Here is a 17,279-nt window from a genome sequence, read left to right on the forward strand (position 1 = left end):
GAAACCTATAACTCCAGGTATTCTATTCATCTGGGCGCCACTAAGATGTATCGTGATCTGCAAAAAGTCTTTTGGTGGAATGATATGAAAAGAGATATAGCGGATTTTGTGGCTAAGTGTCCTAATTGTCAGTAGATGAAGGTACAACATTAGAAACCATGAGGTATGACTCAAGAGATTAACATTCCTACATGGAAGTGGGAAGTGATTAACATGGAATTCATTACAGGTTTAACTCGTACTCGCAGATAGCATGACTCCATTTGGGTGATAGTTTACAGAGATACTAAGCCTACACACTTTTGGGCTGTCAAGACTATAAATTCGGCGAAGGAGTACGCCAAGATTTAATTAATAAGATAGTCAGGTTGTATGGGGTTCCTTTGCCTATCATCCCAGATAGATGTCCTTAGTTTACCTCTTATTTCTGGAATTCATTTCAGAAAGGTCTTGGTACTCAAGTTAATCTTAGCACAACATTTCATCCACAGATGGATGGTCAGGCAGAGCGAACCGTTCAAACCTTATAAGACATGTTGAGATCTTGTGTGATCAACTTCAAGGGTAGTTAGGATGATTGCCTTCCTCTTATAGAGTTCGCCTATAATAATAGCTACCATTCCAACATTCAGATGGCCCCTTATGAGGCATTATATGGGCATAGGTGTAGATCTCTAGTTGGTTGGTTTGAAGTAGGTAAAGCTGCCTTAATAGGGCGACATTCAGTTCATGATGCTATGGAAAAAGTTCAGCTCATTAGAGATAGAGTTAAGACAGCCCAGAGTCACCAGAAGTCCTAAGCAGATGTAAGGAGAAGGGACTTGGAATTCCAAGTTGATGATTGGGTTTTACTGAAAGTGTCACCTATGAATGGGTGATGAGATTTGGAAAGAAAGGAAAGCTCAGTCCTAGATATGTAGGCCCTTACATGATCTTAAAAAGAGTTGGTAAAGTGTCTTATAAGTTAGAGTTGCCAGCAGAACTAGCATCAGTGCATTCGGTCTGTCACAGTTTGTTGTTGAAGAAGCGTGCGGGTGGTCCAGCATCTATAGTACTATTGGAAAGTATGGCTATGAAAAATAATATCACTTATGAGGATATGTCAGTTGAGATTCTTGATCATCAGGTTCGAAGGTTGAGAAACAAAGAAGTCGCTCCACTTAAGGTTTTGTGGAAGACTCAGTCCGTAGAGGGAGCTACTTGGGAAGCAGAAGCAGCCATGAAGGCCAAGTATCCTCATCTCTTTCCTTTTATTCCATTCTGGCTTAAGGTAATAGTTCCTCTCTAGTATTTTAATTACTCATACGTAGATTCTATCTTAGTATCATGTTCCTTCAGTTTATACTTGCATTTCAGCGTATTTGCATGTTCTTGGAACTTAGTTCAGTCAAAAATCAGTTTCTAGTAATTAGTGGTAGAGTTTCCAGCTCTTTCCCTCTTTATCCGGCTATTTTAGACTTCATTCGAGGATGAATGTTCCCAAGGGCGAGATATTGTAACACCTTGAAAACCAGACTTAGAAAATGCAGCAAAAAACACTAGAACCAGTGAACCACGATAGGGTTCACGGACCGGGAGAGGGACCACGGTCCGTCGACCTCCCCGTGAACTCAACACCTTTCCAGCAGAGATGGACCACGGACCCCTTCATGGGCCTTGGACCACCTCACGGGTAACACGGGTACTCGTGAGAGCCAGGCAGAGCCCAAACATAAGACCACGAGACCCTTCATATGTCGTGGTCCTGACGACGTACCATTGTGGCGCCCGTGGAAGCTTGTCCCAAAAAACCAGCAGCTACTAGACCAAGGACCACGACCAGCTTGACGGTCCATGGTCCCTTTGATGGTCCGTAAGAGGGGCCATAGTTAGTCGCGTTAGACTTTTAAGTCAAGGGTCGTTTGGTCTTTTCCCTATGCGTTGGACCACTTTGTTTAACCCATAAACTCCGTAGTTTTTGTCATTTTTAGCCTATTGACTTAATTAGAAGTTACCCTAATCGATCATCCACAAATATTAAGCGAAACTTAGAGCAAAACAGAAAGAAAAGTCGAGCAGTCCCTCCAAAACACATACCTAGGTTTTCTTCAGTTGTTAATTTCGTCACCATGTATGTGGGAATTCACTAGTGGGTTCCTTTCACCCATTAGGTCCCTAGAATTAAGTCAGTTTCTTGATTCTCTATATCATGCTAGGCCTTGGGTTTTTGGAATTGCAAAATTTATGTTGTGATTTAGTTGTTAGGCTAATCCAAATTAGATTATAATATTTTCGTGGAATTGTTGCTTAGTTTTTGCTTGAAACTCAGAACCCTAGTTGTGTAGATTCATTTAGTTTATGAATTACACTTGCTAGGTTAGTTTATTCAGATATACATGCCTCAGTTAAGAATGCTCCATTATCAGCATATTAATGTTGCATTTTCAGTTAGCATGTCAGTATTTGAGATATTCAATATTACAGAACTTCAGTCATAATGTATCATTTACATAATCAATTGGAAGTAGGCTTAATATCGAGTAGACTAGGGTCAGTCACCCTCATAGTCCCAAAATTATGTGCCCCCGTAGGTAAGTCCCCTCTGTGGGCATTATACTTAGTGATCATGCCACTCAATGCCTCTGTACCCTTGGCAAGGTATATTGGGTCCTCCCGATGGGGCGTACACATGGGACTCCACATTTATCTCATGTGGTTTTATGTCGGTTATTTGTAGCTTCCACTGACAAATTCTAGTGTATTAACCAGGCTATTAGTTACAGTTCAGTCTTTAGTTTTTGTGTATTATTAACTTGGTCACTTCATTCAGTTAGTTCATATTCAATATGTTTAGCATATTTATCATGTTCAAATTATATCTTTACTTTATCGCTTTCTTCAGTTATATGTTTTATTCGGCTTCATTTTATCATGCATGCTCACTACCTTTCAAGTACTGACACATACTCTGCGCTACATCTTCTCGTCATGTAGGTTCAGGTCCTCAGCATTCAGATCACGCATAGATCGGTTCCTGATCTTTAGCTCAGCAGTATCAATGGAAAGTCCTCATTCTCCAAGGACGACATACATATTTCTTTCACTTTCAGTCTTTTGTTTCAGTTTTGCTAGATTTAGCTGGGGCATGTCCCAGCATCACTAGTCAGTTAGACGTTTTATTTCAAACATAGACAAATTCAGCTTTAGTATTTGAGTTTTATTTCACTATCTATTTATATATATTCAGATAGTAATGGGTATTCCCCATCGTTTTAGATGATCTCGTGTTTTAATCTTCCGCACAGTAGTTCTTGTTTCAGTTTATCTTTAAGTATGCTCATGATATGCCTACAGGGTTAGATTAGGGTCACTCATGATCCTGGGTCCCGTGTTTACACCCTAGGGGTAGCTTCGGGGCATGACACACCTTATTTAACGTGTGGCACTACAAAGACGTGCTTTCAAGCTTCATTCTTTTGGTTAACCATGGTATCACTCGGTAAACCCCTTTTTGGCATTAGATTTAAATGTGCAAAGATTTGACCCATCTGTGTTTCTAGCTGCTCAACAGACACTGAGTGATAAACAACCGTTTCGTTAAAAGAAGAGATGTCATTTTTCATTTCCTTTAGAACCTTGTTTGATCCTTCCATTTTGTTGAGGATACGAGCAAGAATATATTCTATGCGAACATTTTCAAGATCAGCTCATTGCTCTTTTGGATTTTGACACTCATGAGAAGGCACATAGCGATCTTTGTCACCATCCCGCTCCCTCCAATTTGTACCACGGTCACGCCATTCCCTATCTCGGTCTCTCTAACCATCATCACGGTCACTGTTCCAACCTTGATTCCCACCTGGCCTTGGATAGTTCGGATGAGAATCCACTGCCTAATTTGCCAAGAAATGCACTTCTTCATTGTACACGGCCTCAAAAAGGCTTCATCGGGATTTTCTCCACTAATTCCAACCGCATTCACAGCCTTAGAACCACTTCCCATGACATGTTTCATCAGTAGGTCCATTTGGGTCATCATTTTGGCGATGTTCTCACCTTGCTCTTGGTTGTTCTCCAATTGTTCCTTAGTCAGCCAAAAGTTCAAGGAGACACCAAATCTTTCCTTGTGTACAATGTACAATTAATTTTCGTCATCTCATGAAGAAGGGTTGATGTTATGTCGAACGGTTGTCTCATGATTCCACCTCGAAAGAAGTGGTCTGCTACACGTTTGTTGACCGTGTCAAGGCTCCAGTAAAAATATTGCAACAACACATTGTCTAGAAGCCCATAAGTCGGACATTGAAACAACAACTTTTAAAATTTCAACCATGTCTCATGGATGGGTTCGCCATCAATACGCTTGAAATTCTGAATACTATCACTCAACATAATCATCTTCGAAGGAAGGAAAAAAATTTCATAGAACACCTCGGTGAGCTCCTCCAAAGAATTGATTGAATCCCTTGGTAGCTCGATCAACCACTTTGTTGTTTCCCCTATTAGTGAAAAGGGAAATAAATAAAGCCGGACTAACTCTTAGGTGATGTTCTTGAAAGAGAGCGGCCCACACACATCCACAAAGTTGTCATGAGGGTCCTCATTAGCGAGTCCTACGAAGAGACCCTTCATTTGCAATAGTTGTAACATAGTGTTGGTCATATGAAACACCGCATTGCCCACTATCGGAGGCAATTGGATAGCCCTGTACTTCCCAACTGATCCTCATTGACATCATGCAAATTTCTGATGTCATCATTGTTCCCAAGTTGGATGGCATTGCTCCCATTGACACTCATCTCTTCACCTAGTTTATAGCATCCAACAAAGAACACAACTAAGTCAATTCAACTACAATAAAATCAGTTCATGACTAAACTTCAATAAAAGAATTCTAAACACCACTCCTCAGTAGCGGTGACATTTTTGATAACTCTCAACTACACTTCATCCAATTGTAAGTGTAGGCGGTTGCTGACAAGTATAAACCCAACTAAGAGTTGGGGTCTGTCCCATAGGGAGTGATACAGTAAAGAATTCAATCAAAAAGTAAAATTGTGTCCTAATCGTTTGTAGAAGTAGAAGTTTTGAAAAAATAAAGTAAATGAAAAAGTTTGAATGATTAATATCAAATGGGGGGATTTGGGTAACCAATTTACGACTACTAAAAATGGATGTAAGCAAGTAGATAGGCTGGGTTTTAAGTGCAATAGTCATTTCTCAATCAATTATTGTGATTCAAGTGAGTTCGTTCGAACATCACATTGTTGAATATCAGTGGATAGGCTGGGTTTTAAGTGCAATAGTCATTTCTCAATCAATTATCATGATTCAAGTGAGTTCGTTCGAACATCACAACCGAAACACAATCGAACAACCCATTACCTTAATCAATTCACTTTTGAAAGCTAGATTTGCAAGAATGCAATTAAACCCACTTTCTCAAGCTAGATTCATAACAATGCAACCAAAATAGTTATCACCTAATAATTTGACTCAAACAATTCTTTCTCAAGCAAGTACCGAGTTCTAATTTAGAATTGCATTCGCCACTACAATTCCTCAATTAAAACATGAACAATTAATTGAACCCACTTCAAATCAAATATAAAAATCAGTAACTAAAAACACTCATTAGCTAATTAAGGCATTCAACTACATAATCACAGACCCTAGAATGGGGGTTTTGGCCGAACATAGTAAAGAACAAGAAATTGTTACCAAATAAGTTTTCCATCAGATTTGGCAACAATCCACAAGTCTCCAAATGCTCCAATTAAAGCTAAAAATCTCACAATCTCTAAATCCTTGCTCAAAAATCTAAAAATAATGTTCTAGAATGTAAAATATCAAAAACCCATAAGTTGAGTAATGTGTGTAAAATTCCAGAACTATTCAGAAGTCCTTCTCTTCCTTTGAAAAATAGCATTTATACTTTCCTAGAATTTCAGCATCGGAGTCACTCGGCGAAGTAAGTCAGGTATCACTTGTAACACCTTGGTCTTTGAAAGAGCTAATTTTAGACATAACTAAATTGGAAAGAGCTAAATTGAGAATTTTTCAAGTTAGTCTTAAATTGTGAGTTTTGGGTCAACTTTAAACGATGATAACTTTCAGTAAAGGATGAGTTAGGTGGCCCATGAGATATTTGAGTCCTATTTCCAATGCCACCAAGTTTGCTGAATTCTGTATTTGGATGAGGGAGATATGTCAGTTAAAGTCCAGCCTGTCCAGTTAAGTAAATTCATCCAAATTAAGGAGGGAGTATTTTGTTCTTTTTCTTACCCCACTAAGTTTTCACGTTTTGGTTACCCCAAATAGGGGTTTAAACTGATTTGGATTAGTTTTCACAATTCCTAAACACGCTTAGGGTTTTAGAGAGAATTGCAAGAGGAGAAAAAGGAGAATTTTAAGTGTTCGTTCAAGATTCTTGTGATTGTTGATGAGTTTCGCCAAGGATTTGATCCTTACGAGGTATGTAAGTTCTCATAGTGTTGGGTTCATTCACCAACACGCTAATCATGTTATTTTTATCTGTAATTTCATTCTTGAGGTTGAATGATTTGAGTTCTTGAGGTTTTTTGCTTGTTATTTGATAATGAAGTTCTTGTTGAGTTCTTGACGTGAGGGTTGCAAATAAGAGTTGTTCTTGATCGATTTATGTGTGACTTTTGTTGTAAATGTTTTGGGTTTAAGAATCCAAAAGAGTTTGAGGGACATCATTCCATTTTAGATGAGTTAGGGCATGAGATTAAACAAGAAAAATAGTCAAATATTGGGTAGAGGATTGGGGCGGCGCGCCGCCATAGCGTCAAAACTATTGCCCGATAGCTTGGGGCCTGCCGCGGCGCACCACTCAGTGCTCCCCAAACACTAGTCAGTAGTTTTGGGCTGGTGCTCTGCGCCACTCAGTGTACCACGGTCACCAGGTCCCCTACCTTTTCGACCTTCTTTCGTGTGAGTTCCTTAAAATCGTACCCATGTTTTCTACCTGATATCTACACTTAAAATATTGATTAATCCTTGAGAGATCATGCATATCCAATTCATAACTCTTGAATTCATAATTTAAATTGAAGATAGAGTTAAGAGTGAAGTTTTAGGAAGTTCTATGAGTCATTTTGAGAATTTTTTACAATCTTTATAAACTGTTTTTAAGACTTGAGTGCTTGAGTATAAGGATGAGAAGATTTGAGTTTCATTTTTCAAAATAAATATATGGGAACTAAGTATTCCCAAGAGTAATTGCTTTTAACGAGAAGAAATCTTGATTTCCAAATGAGTTTGAGGAGTTTTGATTACTATCTCTTTTAAGAGAATCTTTTGAGTAATAATCTAAAAGTTGAGTATGAGGAAATTATTTTAAAACATATAAGCATGAGTTATATTATAGGGAGTAGTATTGAGCACCGATATGGGGACGAGTTCAGACAACTCAAAGTCCTCATATACCATGTATGCCAACATGGTAAAGGGTCATACTTTTTAGATGGTTCCTTATTGTTTTTAAGCATAGCTTAGTGGATCCATTTTTTTGAGGATGTCTTATACTCCGGCAAGCTATAGGATAGTTCTGGTAGCGTGGACGAGACGATGTATCATCACATAGCTCATAATGATGGTTGTCGATTAGAGAATCGCTCAAATAAGAGAAAAGATTTATTATTGTATTTTTAAATACATTGAGTTGTCATTTACTGCTTTAAAAGCTTTCTTTATATTTCATCTTTTCTTTGTTGCTTTATAATGATTTGAGTATTCTGGAATTGAGTATAGTATTTTTGAGTTTGAGTATCTTTGCGTATCTTTGAGTATCTTTGAGTTGAGTTCAGTTCATATGAGGTAAGTATGTTCTTCCATTCTATGAGATCAAGATTATGTTTGTGCTTTAAAATTCCCCTTGCATACCCGTACATTACATGTACTGACTCCATTTGGCTTGTGTCTTTCATGATTCATATACAGGTAACCATGGTCATCAACAGGCGCTCTGTTGGTAACACTTGTAGTCCAGAGTTGCTTTGGTGAGCCTCCTTGCTTCAGGAGGATTCTCATTAATTTTTTCAGTTTTGTTAAGATATCATGGGTCTTGTCCCAACGTCTATCATAATATTTAGAGGCTTCATAGACAATAGAGTTTTGAGAAGTCTGTTTCATTTTCAATTGCTAATGTTCTAGACTTGAGTTTCCACTTTTAGCAAGTTGAATGTTTTCTTTAAAATATTCTTAGTTATCTATTTTGAGACTATTTGAGAAACCTCCCTTTTTGAGTTCATCTAATGTTGAATAAGTCTTCTGCGGAGTATTGAGCCAGGCCAAGGGTTCTCTTGGGGACCAGCAATGGTTCTTCAGTGCCAGTCGCGTACAGGGTGTAGGCTCGGGGATTGGCATCGCCGACCCGATTGGCATTGTGTTGAGTGCTCCTCCTCTTTCCTTTTTGGCGTGACCTTTCACCATCTCTTTTCTGTAACTTTTGGCAATTGAGATCGACATCGCCAATCTCTTCGGCACGTTTCTGAACCTCTAATATGCTCGCCAAGTTGGTCTTATCCATGGGCTGGCCTGCTGGAACTTTAGGCGAGCTGAAGTTCCACTCGGTGATATGCCGAGTGGCTTTGGCGAGTACTAGCTTTGCTTTCCTTCAATTTTTAAGCTTTTTCGCTCTTATTTGCCTCGTAGTGTCCTTTCCTTGATCTTTTTCCTTCATTGTTGTATATTAACATTTTAACATTAGTTATGAGCGTAAATTACGCATTGAGGACACTAATTTCCCGAGTATTAAGCCCTAAATGAGTCGAAATACCCTACTCATCACTGACATAAGAACTTAACTTTTTTGGGTGAATGTCGTCAATGGAGAGGCAATCGAAGAAAACCCTTCCATAAACTTTCTATAATAACCAGCATAACCCAAGAAACTTTGAATATCCTAAGGAGATACAGGTCTAGGCGAACTCTTAACCGCATCCATATTTTTAGGATCTAACTCAGTACCCTTACAGGAAACAATGTGACCAAGAAACTCCACGGACCTCAACCGAAACTCGCATTTGCTAAACTTTGCAAATAGTTGTTTGTCCTTGAGGACTTGCAACACAATCCTCAAATGCTCGACATGTTCGTCCTCACTCTTTCAGTAAATCAAAAGTTCATTGATAAACACAATCACAACCATGTCTAGATATTACTAAAACACTTTATTCATAAAGTCCATAAATGTGCCCAAAGCATTAGTCAAACCAGACGACATTACAAAAAACTCATAATGACCATACCGAGTTCGAAAAATCATCTTTTGAATGTCATCTTCCTTCACCCTCAATTGGTGATAACCCAACCAGAGGTCGATCATAGAGAAGTAACTCACTTTGGAGGTTGATTATGTTCTTCAATATTGTTTCCTTGCATTGGCTGCACTTCGTAATCAGAAATCACTCAAAAATGAACTCATTCTATTTTATTTTATTATGCTTGTAACTTTCTGTTTAAGTGTGAAGGTTTCTTTGGAGATAACATTGCCTTATTTATAGACCCAAAAATCTTTCCTTCTTCAACTTTAACTCAATAACTTTATAGTGGTTCATACTCCTTGAAGGATTCAAAATTCTGTGTTAACAGGGTTTATTTATTATGCACTTCCTCTTCCTTGTAAGACTCATTTATAAAAGGAAACTATATGCAATTGTTTCTTGTCGTAAAAGCAACCTGTCCCCCGCCAAATTAACTCGCTTCACGAGAATAACATTCTCCTAATCTCTGTCGGACTTGGACTGAAAGGAACATGTCGCACAACCTATTCCTTTCATGTATTCCCCTATTTGTCAATCATCAAAATATTTCTCGATCTAACAATTAGGAATTTGTATTACATTATGGGTTCCATGAGAGGACTAGGTATGTGTAATTTTTTATCATGTGGGACATGTTTCATGCATTAGTTGACTTAGGACATTGTCATTCGTAATGTATATTACATTGTGGGTGTGGTATATGTGTTCACCTGTTTTACTATTTTGTAGTTTCTTATTTACATTCATGTTTTGGAAATGGTTGTATGATCATGCAAGTAGACTGGGATTGTGTACTGATACTACAGTTGCTATTTTTTTTATTAAATATAGCGCATATTTAGGCAGATGACATGAGACTCGGTTGAGAGACGCTAGTATATTCAAATTCAAGGGTGAGTACTCTTCCATGCTATCATGGATTCTTTTTTATTTCTTTGCCCATCTTTTTCTTCGAGGTGAAATTTCTCTTTCTCTAGAGGCAACAAAATCTGAATGCCACGTTTTGACATATCAAATGTAATTGTTGATGAATCAAGGTCCTTGTTGTAGAATTCTCTGTAAGCTCTCCTCTTTATAAAATGTTCTTATATAATAGTCGTTATCCAAATTAGTTAAGATACGTCCAATCCGTTGCTTCTTGCTCCAACTTAGGATTAGACTCTCCAGGGTTGTTGGAGTTCCAGCTTTTCATAAGTGTATGACTTGACAGCCGTTTTCAATCACTCTCCACAACATAATCACTATCTCTTTCAGATAGTTGAGGTTATTCTTTTGCCCATTTAATAAAATATGTCCATGATTTATTGATTCTTCTTTTTTGTCATTGAATAGTAATTAATAAAATGTGGTCAACTTCTTCATCCTCTTGTGATAGTTTCTTATTTTTTTATTGTTTATCCTTATTAAGGCCTGAGGGCTGCTCATCCTCGAGCATATTTTTTACACTTATTTGGGCCTTGTTAGGTGATTCCATCCTGAAGGGGATAGAGAGAATTTACTATGTTTTGAAAGACTTCTTTCTCACTTCCGGTCCCTTAGTTCTTGCTTAATTCTAATCCTCCTTTATCTAGTGGGGCTGGTGGATTTAGGTCTTCATGGAATGTATTCATGGTTTAAATTTTTATTTTAGTGAGAAGGTAGAGTTTCTCTAGCTTCTTCCATCGTGGCTTATAACTATTCACAAAGTTTCAAAATAGTACTCATTTGCTAGTTAATAATTGACGATTAGAAAAAAAGAGTTTAACATGTATAAGTCAAAACAAAGCAAGAGTTATTTTCCATAACGTTTACAAAATAAAATACTTACTAGAGCACTTGTTGAATACATATACTTGTAGTTATAAGAAGAGAATTTATGCAGATATCTGAAGTTAAGTACCTACCAACTGAATTGCACATTTGCCTGTCGTTTTAAAGTAAATAAATATAAATCTATCTAGTATCTTCCTAAAAAGAAGTAAAATAGCCGGAATGAAATCCGATGAAAGTGTAGGAAATTTATTGCAAGGAATTGGGTGTTGGGATCTTCTAAACCTGCAAAACATTAGCCACATAGGCCCAAATCAACTTGAAGCGACAAGTTTCATCACTAACTATCTTGTTATCATTTCAAAATTCAGACCATCCTCTTTTTATAATAACCATATGCCCATTATACTCTATTTCCACTCCCCATTCTATTCCTTCTTGTTTAAGCAACCTCGTATTCTTCATGTTGACTATGTTTGTCCTTGGGGCGAATCTAATCGGGATAGTCTAATAAACATATTTATCAAACAAACATGATCGTTAGATTTTAAGGAAAATAATTAGTACATAACGGAATGAAAAATCTAGCAAATGTGAAAACAAAATGTACTCATTATTAAACCTTACTATAGAAGTAGTGTGTATCTTTTTTTTTCATAACAATTTCAAAATACGGATTGTCACCATTTAAGTTGACAAAGTTATGTTGATTGCTATTCTTTGGACCAACTTCTTCACTTCTACTATTAGCTTCTCTGACCTCCTGATCTGCAACAAACTTGAGATAAGTATAACAACTACTATGATATGATTCCTCGCTATAGAAATGTTATGGAATATTTAAGACCACAAGTTTTTAAAGTCTTATGGCCACATATATTGCTGTCATGACATGTTTATAATCATTAGTATTAACAGTAAGCTTCATTTCATTTTTAAACTATATGCATCTATAAAAAGTTTTATCGCATTAATTGAAACATTGGAATTGCTTCTTGTTTTTAGGACAAATTGAGGATCTTAATTCCTTACAAGTTTTGCTCGCGTTGATCTTACTACACTAAAAAAATCTCTTAAATAGTTTAAAAGTGTAACAAGCTTTTGGTTTTACCGGTACCAATGTTAGGTTGTTGCTCGTGCTCCTCAGAGCCTTCACTTATTTCTTGAAATAGGTATTCAAGTGCAATGTAATACTACTAAATGGATTCACTTAATAGCTAATAAACCAGTTAAGATGTTTTCTTGCTCAATTACATTAGCATTAGTTTGAAAGTTAACTGGAATATATTCCTCTTTTTCCTCGATTACATAGCATAAGTTTGGAGGTGCACTGGAATATCATCTGATTCATACTCTTGATCTATTGGATATTAATTTTTCTTGTACTCTAATCACATATAGTGACATCAAAATGAGCACGAGTGTTGTATCTGAAGATCAAAAAGTTCCTGATGCTTATTGAGTAATAGTCACAAAATTCCTTCCATTCTTTGGTTAGCCAAATTTGGCTTTGACTAACTCGACTAAGTAGTTCTACAGGTACAAGCTACCTCCTATTAACACATCCATATATTTGGTTTATCAAATGTTGAATTATACAAATGTCTATATATCCTTGGGCATGAAAGGAATGTATTTGATCGAGGGAATGAAATTTTAACTTCTTACATGATTTTGAGAATTTTTCATTGAACTAGACCAATATATACGTAATTATTTAAAATTATACAGTAATTGTTGGATCTAAATCAACAGTTAACAAGGACGGAAATTACATTTGCATTAAAATAAAATTGGGAATCTGTGAGAAAATCAAAGATTAAAAAGAGTTATTAAAAAGGGAAGATGTAAAAGTACTTACGAGATGGCATAATTCATCTAAGGAAGAAATGACTTGGAAGAACTTAGGGTGAGGAATGTTAGGAGAAGAGTTCCAAAAGGAAGAATCATGGAACTTGTTTACCAGGACCGTAGTTGAGCAATGGATAGGAAATTGAGCAATGATTTGTATAGGACTATGTGATGCGTGCACTCGCAATGACTATGTAATGTTTGACTCACGAGAACTATGTGATGTGTGACTAATGAGGACTATGAGATACGTGACTCACGAGGACTATGTGTTGTGTTATTCAGGAGGACTGTGTGATGTGTGTGACTTACGAGGCAAAAGAAAAACACATGACTAGTGTTTGACAAGATTTTCAATCAAATTTTGAAAATCTGTCTTTAAAAAAAACTTTCAAGTTTCAAACCCTGTTTTTTTGGAGACGTTTCATTTTCACTTACAAAAGTTTAATTCTTTTTCATGTAAAATACATATTCAAACACAACTTCATATTCCAAAAAGAAAAAAATATATAATTACCCCATTAAAGTAAGACATGTTCTTTAGAAGATGCCTGAACTTTGTGGGGAACCTATTACTCCACTAAACTACTTTCAAACAAACTTAATATGTCATTTTAATTTAGCTCCTCTTGTGTTCTCGCATTGTAAGGGCACGTGAGCAGTTCTAAAAGATAGCCTCTAACTAATATAAAAAGCCATGTGGCATTTCAAATTGTATTGTTCTTAAAAGAAAAAACACATCTTCCCCAAATCAATTCAAACACAATTAACACCATTGAAGCTTGTTGGGGTGTCCATGGCCGATTTAGCACTATAGTGTTTCTCGAACTTTGATTCACTGTCACAAGACGATTACTTCTTTAAGTCATCCCCAATTGTGATGGTACCATTTATCATTCCAACCCCCCCACCCCATCGCAATTGGGGATGACTTAACGAAGTACTCGTCTTGTGATAGTGAATCAAAGTTTGAGAAATACTACAGTGCTAACTCGGCCATGGACACTCCAACAAACTTCAATGGTGTTAATTGAGTTTGAATTAATTTGGGGAAGATGTGTTTTTTATTTTAGAAAGAATACAATTAGAAATGCCATATGGCTTTTTTATATTGGTTAGAGGTTGTTTTCTTAAACTACTCACGTGCTCTAGCAATGTGAGAACACAGCAGGACCTAAATGAAAATGACATATTAAGTTAGGTTGAAAGTAGTTTAGTGGGGTAATAGGATCCCTGCAAAGTTCAAGTGTCTTTTAAAAAACAGGTCTTACTTTAATGGGGTAATTATACATTTTCTCTTTTTGGAATAAAAACTTGCAATTGAATATGTATTTTATATGAAACAAAAATAAACTTTTGTAAGTCAAAATTAAACTTCTCCAAAAAATAGGAGGTTGAAACTTGAAAAGAAAATTAAAACCAGATTTTAAAAATCTGATTGAAAATTTGGTCAAACATTAGTCATGTGTTTTTCTTTTGCCTCGTAAGTCACACACATCACATAGTCCTCGTGAGTCACACAACACATAGTCCTCATGAGTCACACATCTCACAGTGCTCATGAGCCACACATCACATAGTTCTCGGGAGTCAAACATCACATAGTTACCGACTGCACGCATCATATAGTCCTATAAAAATCATTCCTCAAAAGTTTCCCATTCATTGCTCAACTACGGTCATGGTAAAAAAGTTCCTTGACTCTTCCTTTTGGAACTCTTCTCCTAACATTTCTCACCCTAAGTTCTTCAAAGTCATTTCTTCCTCGAATGAATTATGCCGTCTCGTAAGTACTTTTTCCATCTTCCTTTTTTAATATATCTTTTTAATCTTGGATTTTCTCACGGATTCCCAATTTAATGCGAATGTAATTTCTATCCTTGTTGACTGTTGATTAGATCAAAAAATTACTATATAATTTTAAATAATTATGTATATATGGGTGTAGTTCAATGAAAAATTCTCAAAATCATGTAAGAAGATAAAATTCATTCCCTCGAGCAAAAACATTCCATATTGTGAACCTTTTATGTTTCTCAAGTTTTGGACTGAAAGAGAGGATTTTAAAGAAGTGGTAGAGCAGAATTGGGTGACTGAGGGTTCAGATGATATTTTTGTATAGCTTAAATAGAAACAAAGGAGGACCAAGACGGCATTAGCCAAGTGGAGTAAAGAAAATTTTGGGGCTATTTTTAAAACAACTAGCAATTAGAGAAGATAAGTGAAATTGAAGGAGAAACTATTTCTTGACGATCCATCACCCACTAACAAAAGTATTCTTTAGATGGCTCATGCAGAGCTGAAGGTTTATTTACACTTTGAAGAAGAGTTTTGGAGACAAACACCTAGTGTGCAGTGCTTTGAGGAAGGGGACAGGAACACTAAATTCTCACAGTCTAGTGAGAGGAAGAAGAAAATGATTTTACATGAGGAGAATTATTAAATCAGATGACTCATGGGAAGAATAAGAAAATGTGATTGATGAAGAACGGGTTAATTTTTTTACCAAACAATTTACTGCAAGGGTAAATCATTCTGACCTATCTCTACTAATGCATATTAATCATGTAATCTCACAAAAGGAAAATGATATATTGACCAAATTACCTAATGAGGATGAAATTAAGAGGGTAGTATTTCAGTTAAATGTAGAAAGCTCTTATGGACCAGATGGGTTTTCTGGGTGTTTTTATCAGAAGTGTTGGGACACTATTGGTTCAGATTTCATAAAAGTAGTTCAAGCTTTATTCAAAGGAGCTACTTTACCTAAGTGTATTGCTCATACTAACATGGTGCTATTACCTAAAAAGGATTTTCCTCAATCCTTTTCTGATCTTAGACCTATTCGCTTGAGTAATTTCCTTAATAAAATCATATAGTGTGGTGCATGAGAGAATGGAGGTGTTACTTCCTAGATTTATATCCCTGAATCAATCTGGATTTGTCAAAGGAAGAAATATTAGTGAAAATCTATTGTTGGCTCAAGAAATTATTACAGATATTAGGTTGAGGGGCAAACCTGATAATGTGATTATCAAGCTTGACATGGTAAAGGCATATGATAGGTTGATTGGAATTTTTACTAAAGTAATGGGGAAAATGGGTTATAATTCTATGGTGTTTGACATGATTTGGAGAATTATTGCTAATAATTGGTACTCTATATTGATTAATGGTCAAGAACATGCTTTTTTCCATTCATCAGCAGGGCTTAAACAAGGAGATGCTTTGTCTCCTGCTTTGTGTATACTTACTACTGAGCTATTAACTAGAGCTCTAAATCATCTATTTCTAGAAGAGGAATATATAGGATATGGTCTTCCTAAATTGAGTGAATAGCTGAATCACTTATCTTATGTTGATGATACAATTATTTTTGCCTCTACTGATAGGAGTTCTCTCCAGTTGATAATGCACACATTGAAAATGTATGAACAACAATCAGGACAACTTATAAACAAAGAAAAAAGTTTTTTTTTACTTGTTTAACAAAGTTGCTCTTAGTTCTATTCAAATGGTGGAGGAAATCACAAGTTTCTTCCAAGGGATTTTTCCTTTAACTTACTTGGGTTATCCTATTGGCCATGCTAAGAAGAAGAAGAAGATTCATTTCAAAGAGCTCGTCAAGAAGATTCAGAATACACTTCAAATGTGGAAAGGGAAACTTCTATCTTATGGGGCAAAGCAGTGTTGATTAACCATGTATTGCAGAGTATTCTTGTCTACCTCTTATTAGCTATCAGACCTCCTAAATGGGTCATTGATGATATTCATAAGATTTTTGCAAAATTCTTGTGTGATTATAAAGAACAAGGAAGAGCCACTTACTGGGTAGCATGGGGGGCTAGTTGTCTGCCCAAGGAGGAGGGAGGTTTAGGTTTTAGATATTTATTTGATGTCTCCAAAGCTTCATTTGCTAAGCTGTGGTGGAATTTCAGAACCAAATATACCATGTGGACAAGTTTTATGTGAAATAAGTATTGTAAAAGACAAAGGCCACAATTGGTGGACTTCAAAGAAGGATCTCAAGTCTTGAGAGCTAAGTTACAAGCTACGGAATTCTTTGATCAAGAGATCTGGTGGGAACCTAGAGAAGGACATGCTAGTGTGTGGTTTGATAACTGGACACAACTGGGCGTTTTGCATTTTTTGATGCCTATATCACATAACCAAAGTCAAACGGAAGATGTCAAGGAACTATATGCTGAAGATGGATGGAAGATTAATGCATAGGAAAGTAATTTCAATGTGGATATATGCAATCACATATGCAATACCCTAGGAAGAGTTATTAGTACTGAAGGAGGAGATAAAGCATGGTGGATGCCTAGTAGTGATGGTAAATTCAAAGTTAGCTCAGCCTGGGAATTATGAAGAAGTAGAGAAGAGTATATAGAAGATATCTTCAAA

At 36.4% G+C, this 17,279-nt stretch overlaps 2 protein-coding genes across 5 annotated transcripts in view; one reads left to right on the plus strand and one right to left on the minus strand.

Moving 5' to 3' along the window:
- Positions 1-17,279, minus strand: part of LOC125857072 (ATP-citrate synthase alpha chain protein 2) — a 1,178,350-nt gene that overhangs the window by 344,770 nt on the left and 816,301 nt on the right. The gene's annotated exons all lie outside the window — the stretch shown is intronic.
- On the plus strand, positions 15,765-16,208 carry LOC125856038 (uncharacterized). The gene has a single exon (XM_049535639.1). The coding sequence runs from the start codon at positions 15,765-15,767 to the stop codon at positions 16,206-16,208; it is 444 nt and encodes a 147-aa protein (XP_049391596.1).

Source organism: Solanum stenotomum, chromosome 2 (genome assembly GCF_019186545.1).
Source record: "Solanum stenotomum isolate F172 chromosome 2, ASM1918654v1, whole genome shotgun sequence".
Classification (NCBI taxonomy): Eukaryota; Viridiplantae; Streptophyta; class Magnoliopsida; order Solanales; family Solanaceae; genus Solanum; species Solanum stenotomum.

Excerpts from the sequence above, each read along its gene's own strand:
- LOC125856038 (XM_049535639.1), top strand. The coding sequence starts at position 15,765 with ATGGAGGTGTTACTTCCTAGATTTATATCCCTGAATCAATCTGGATTT.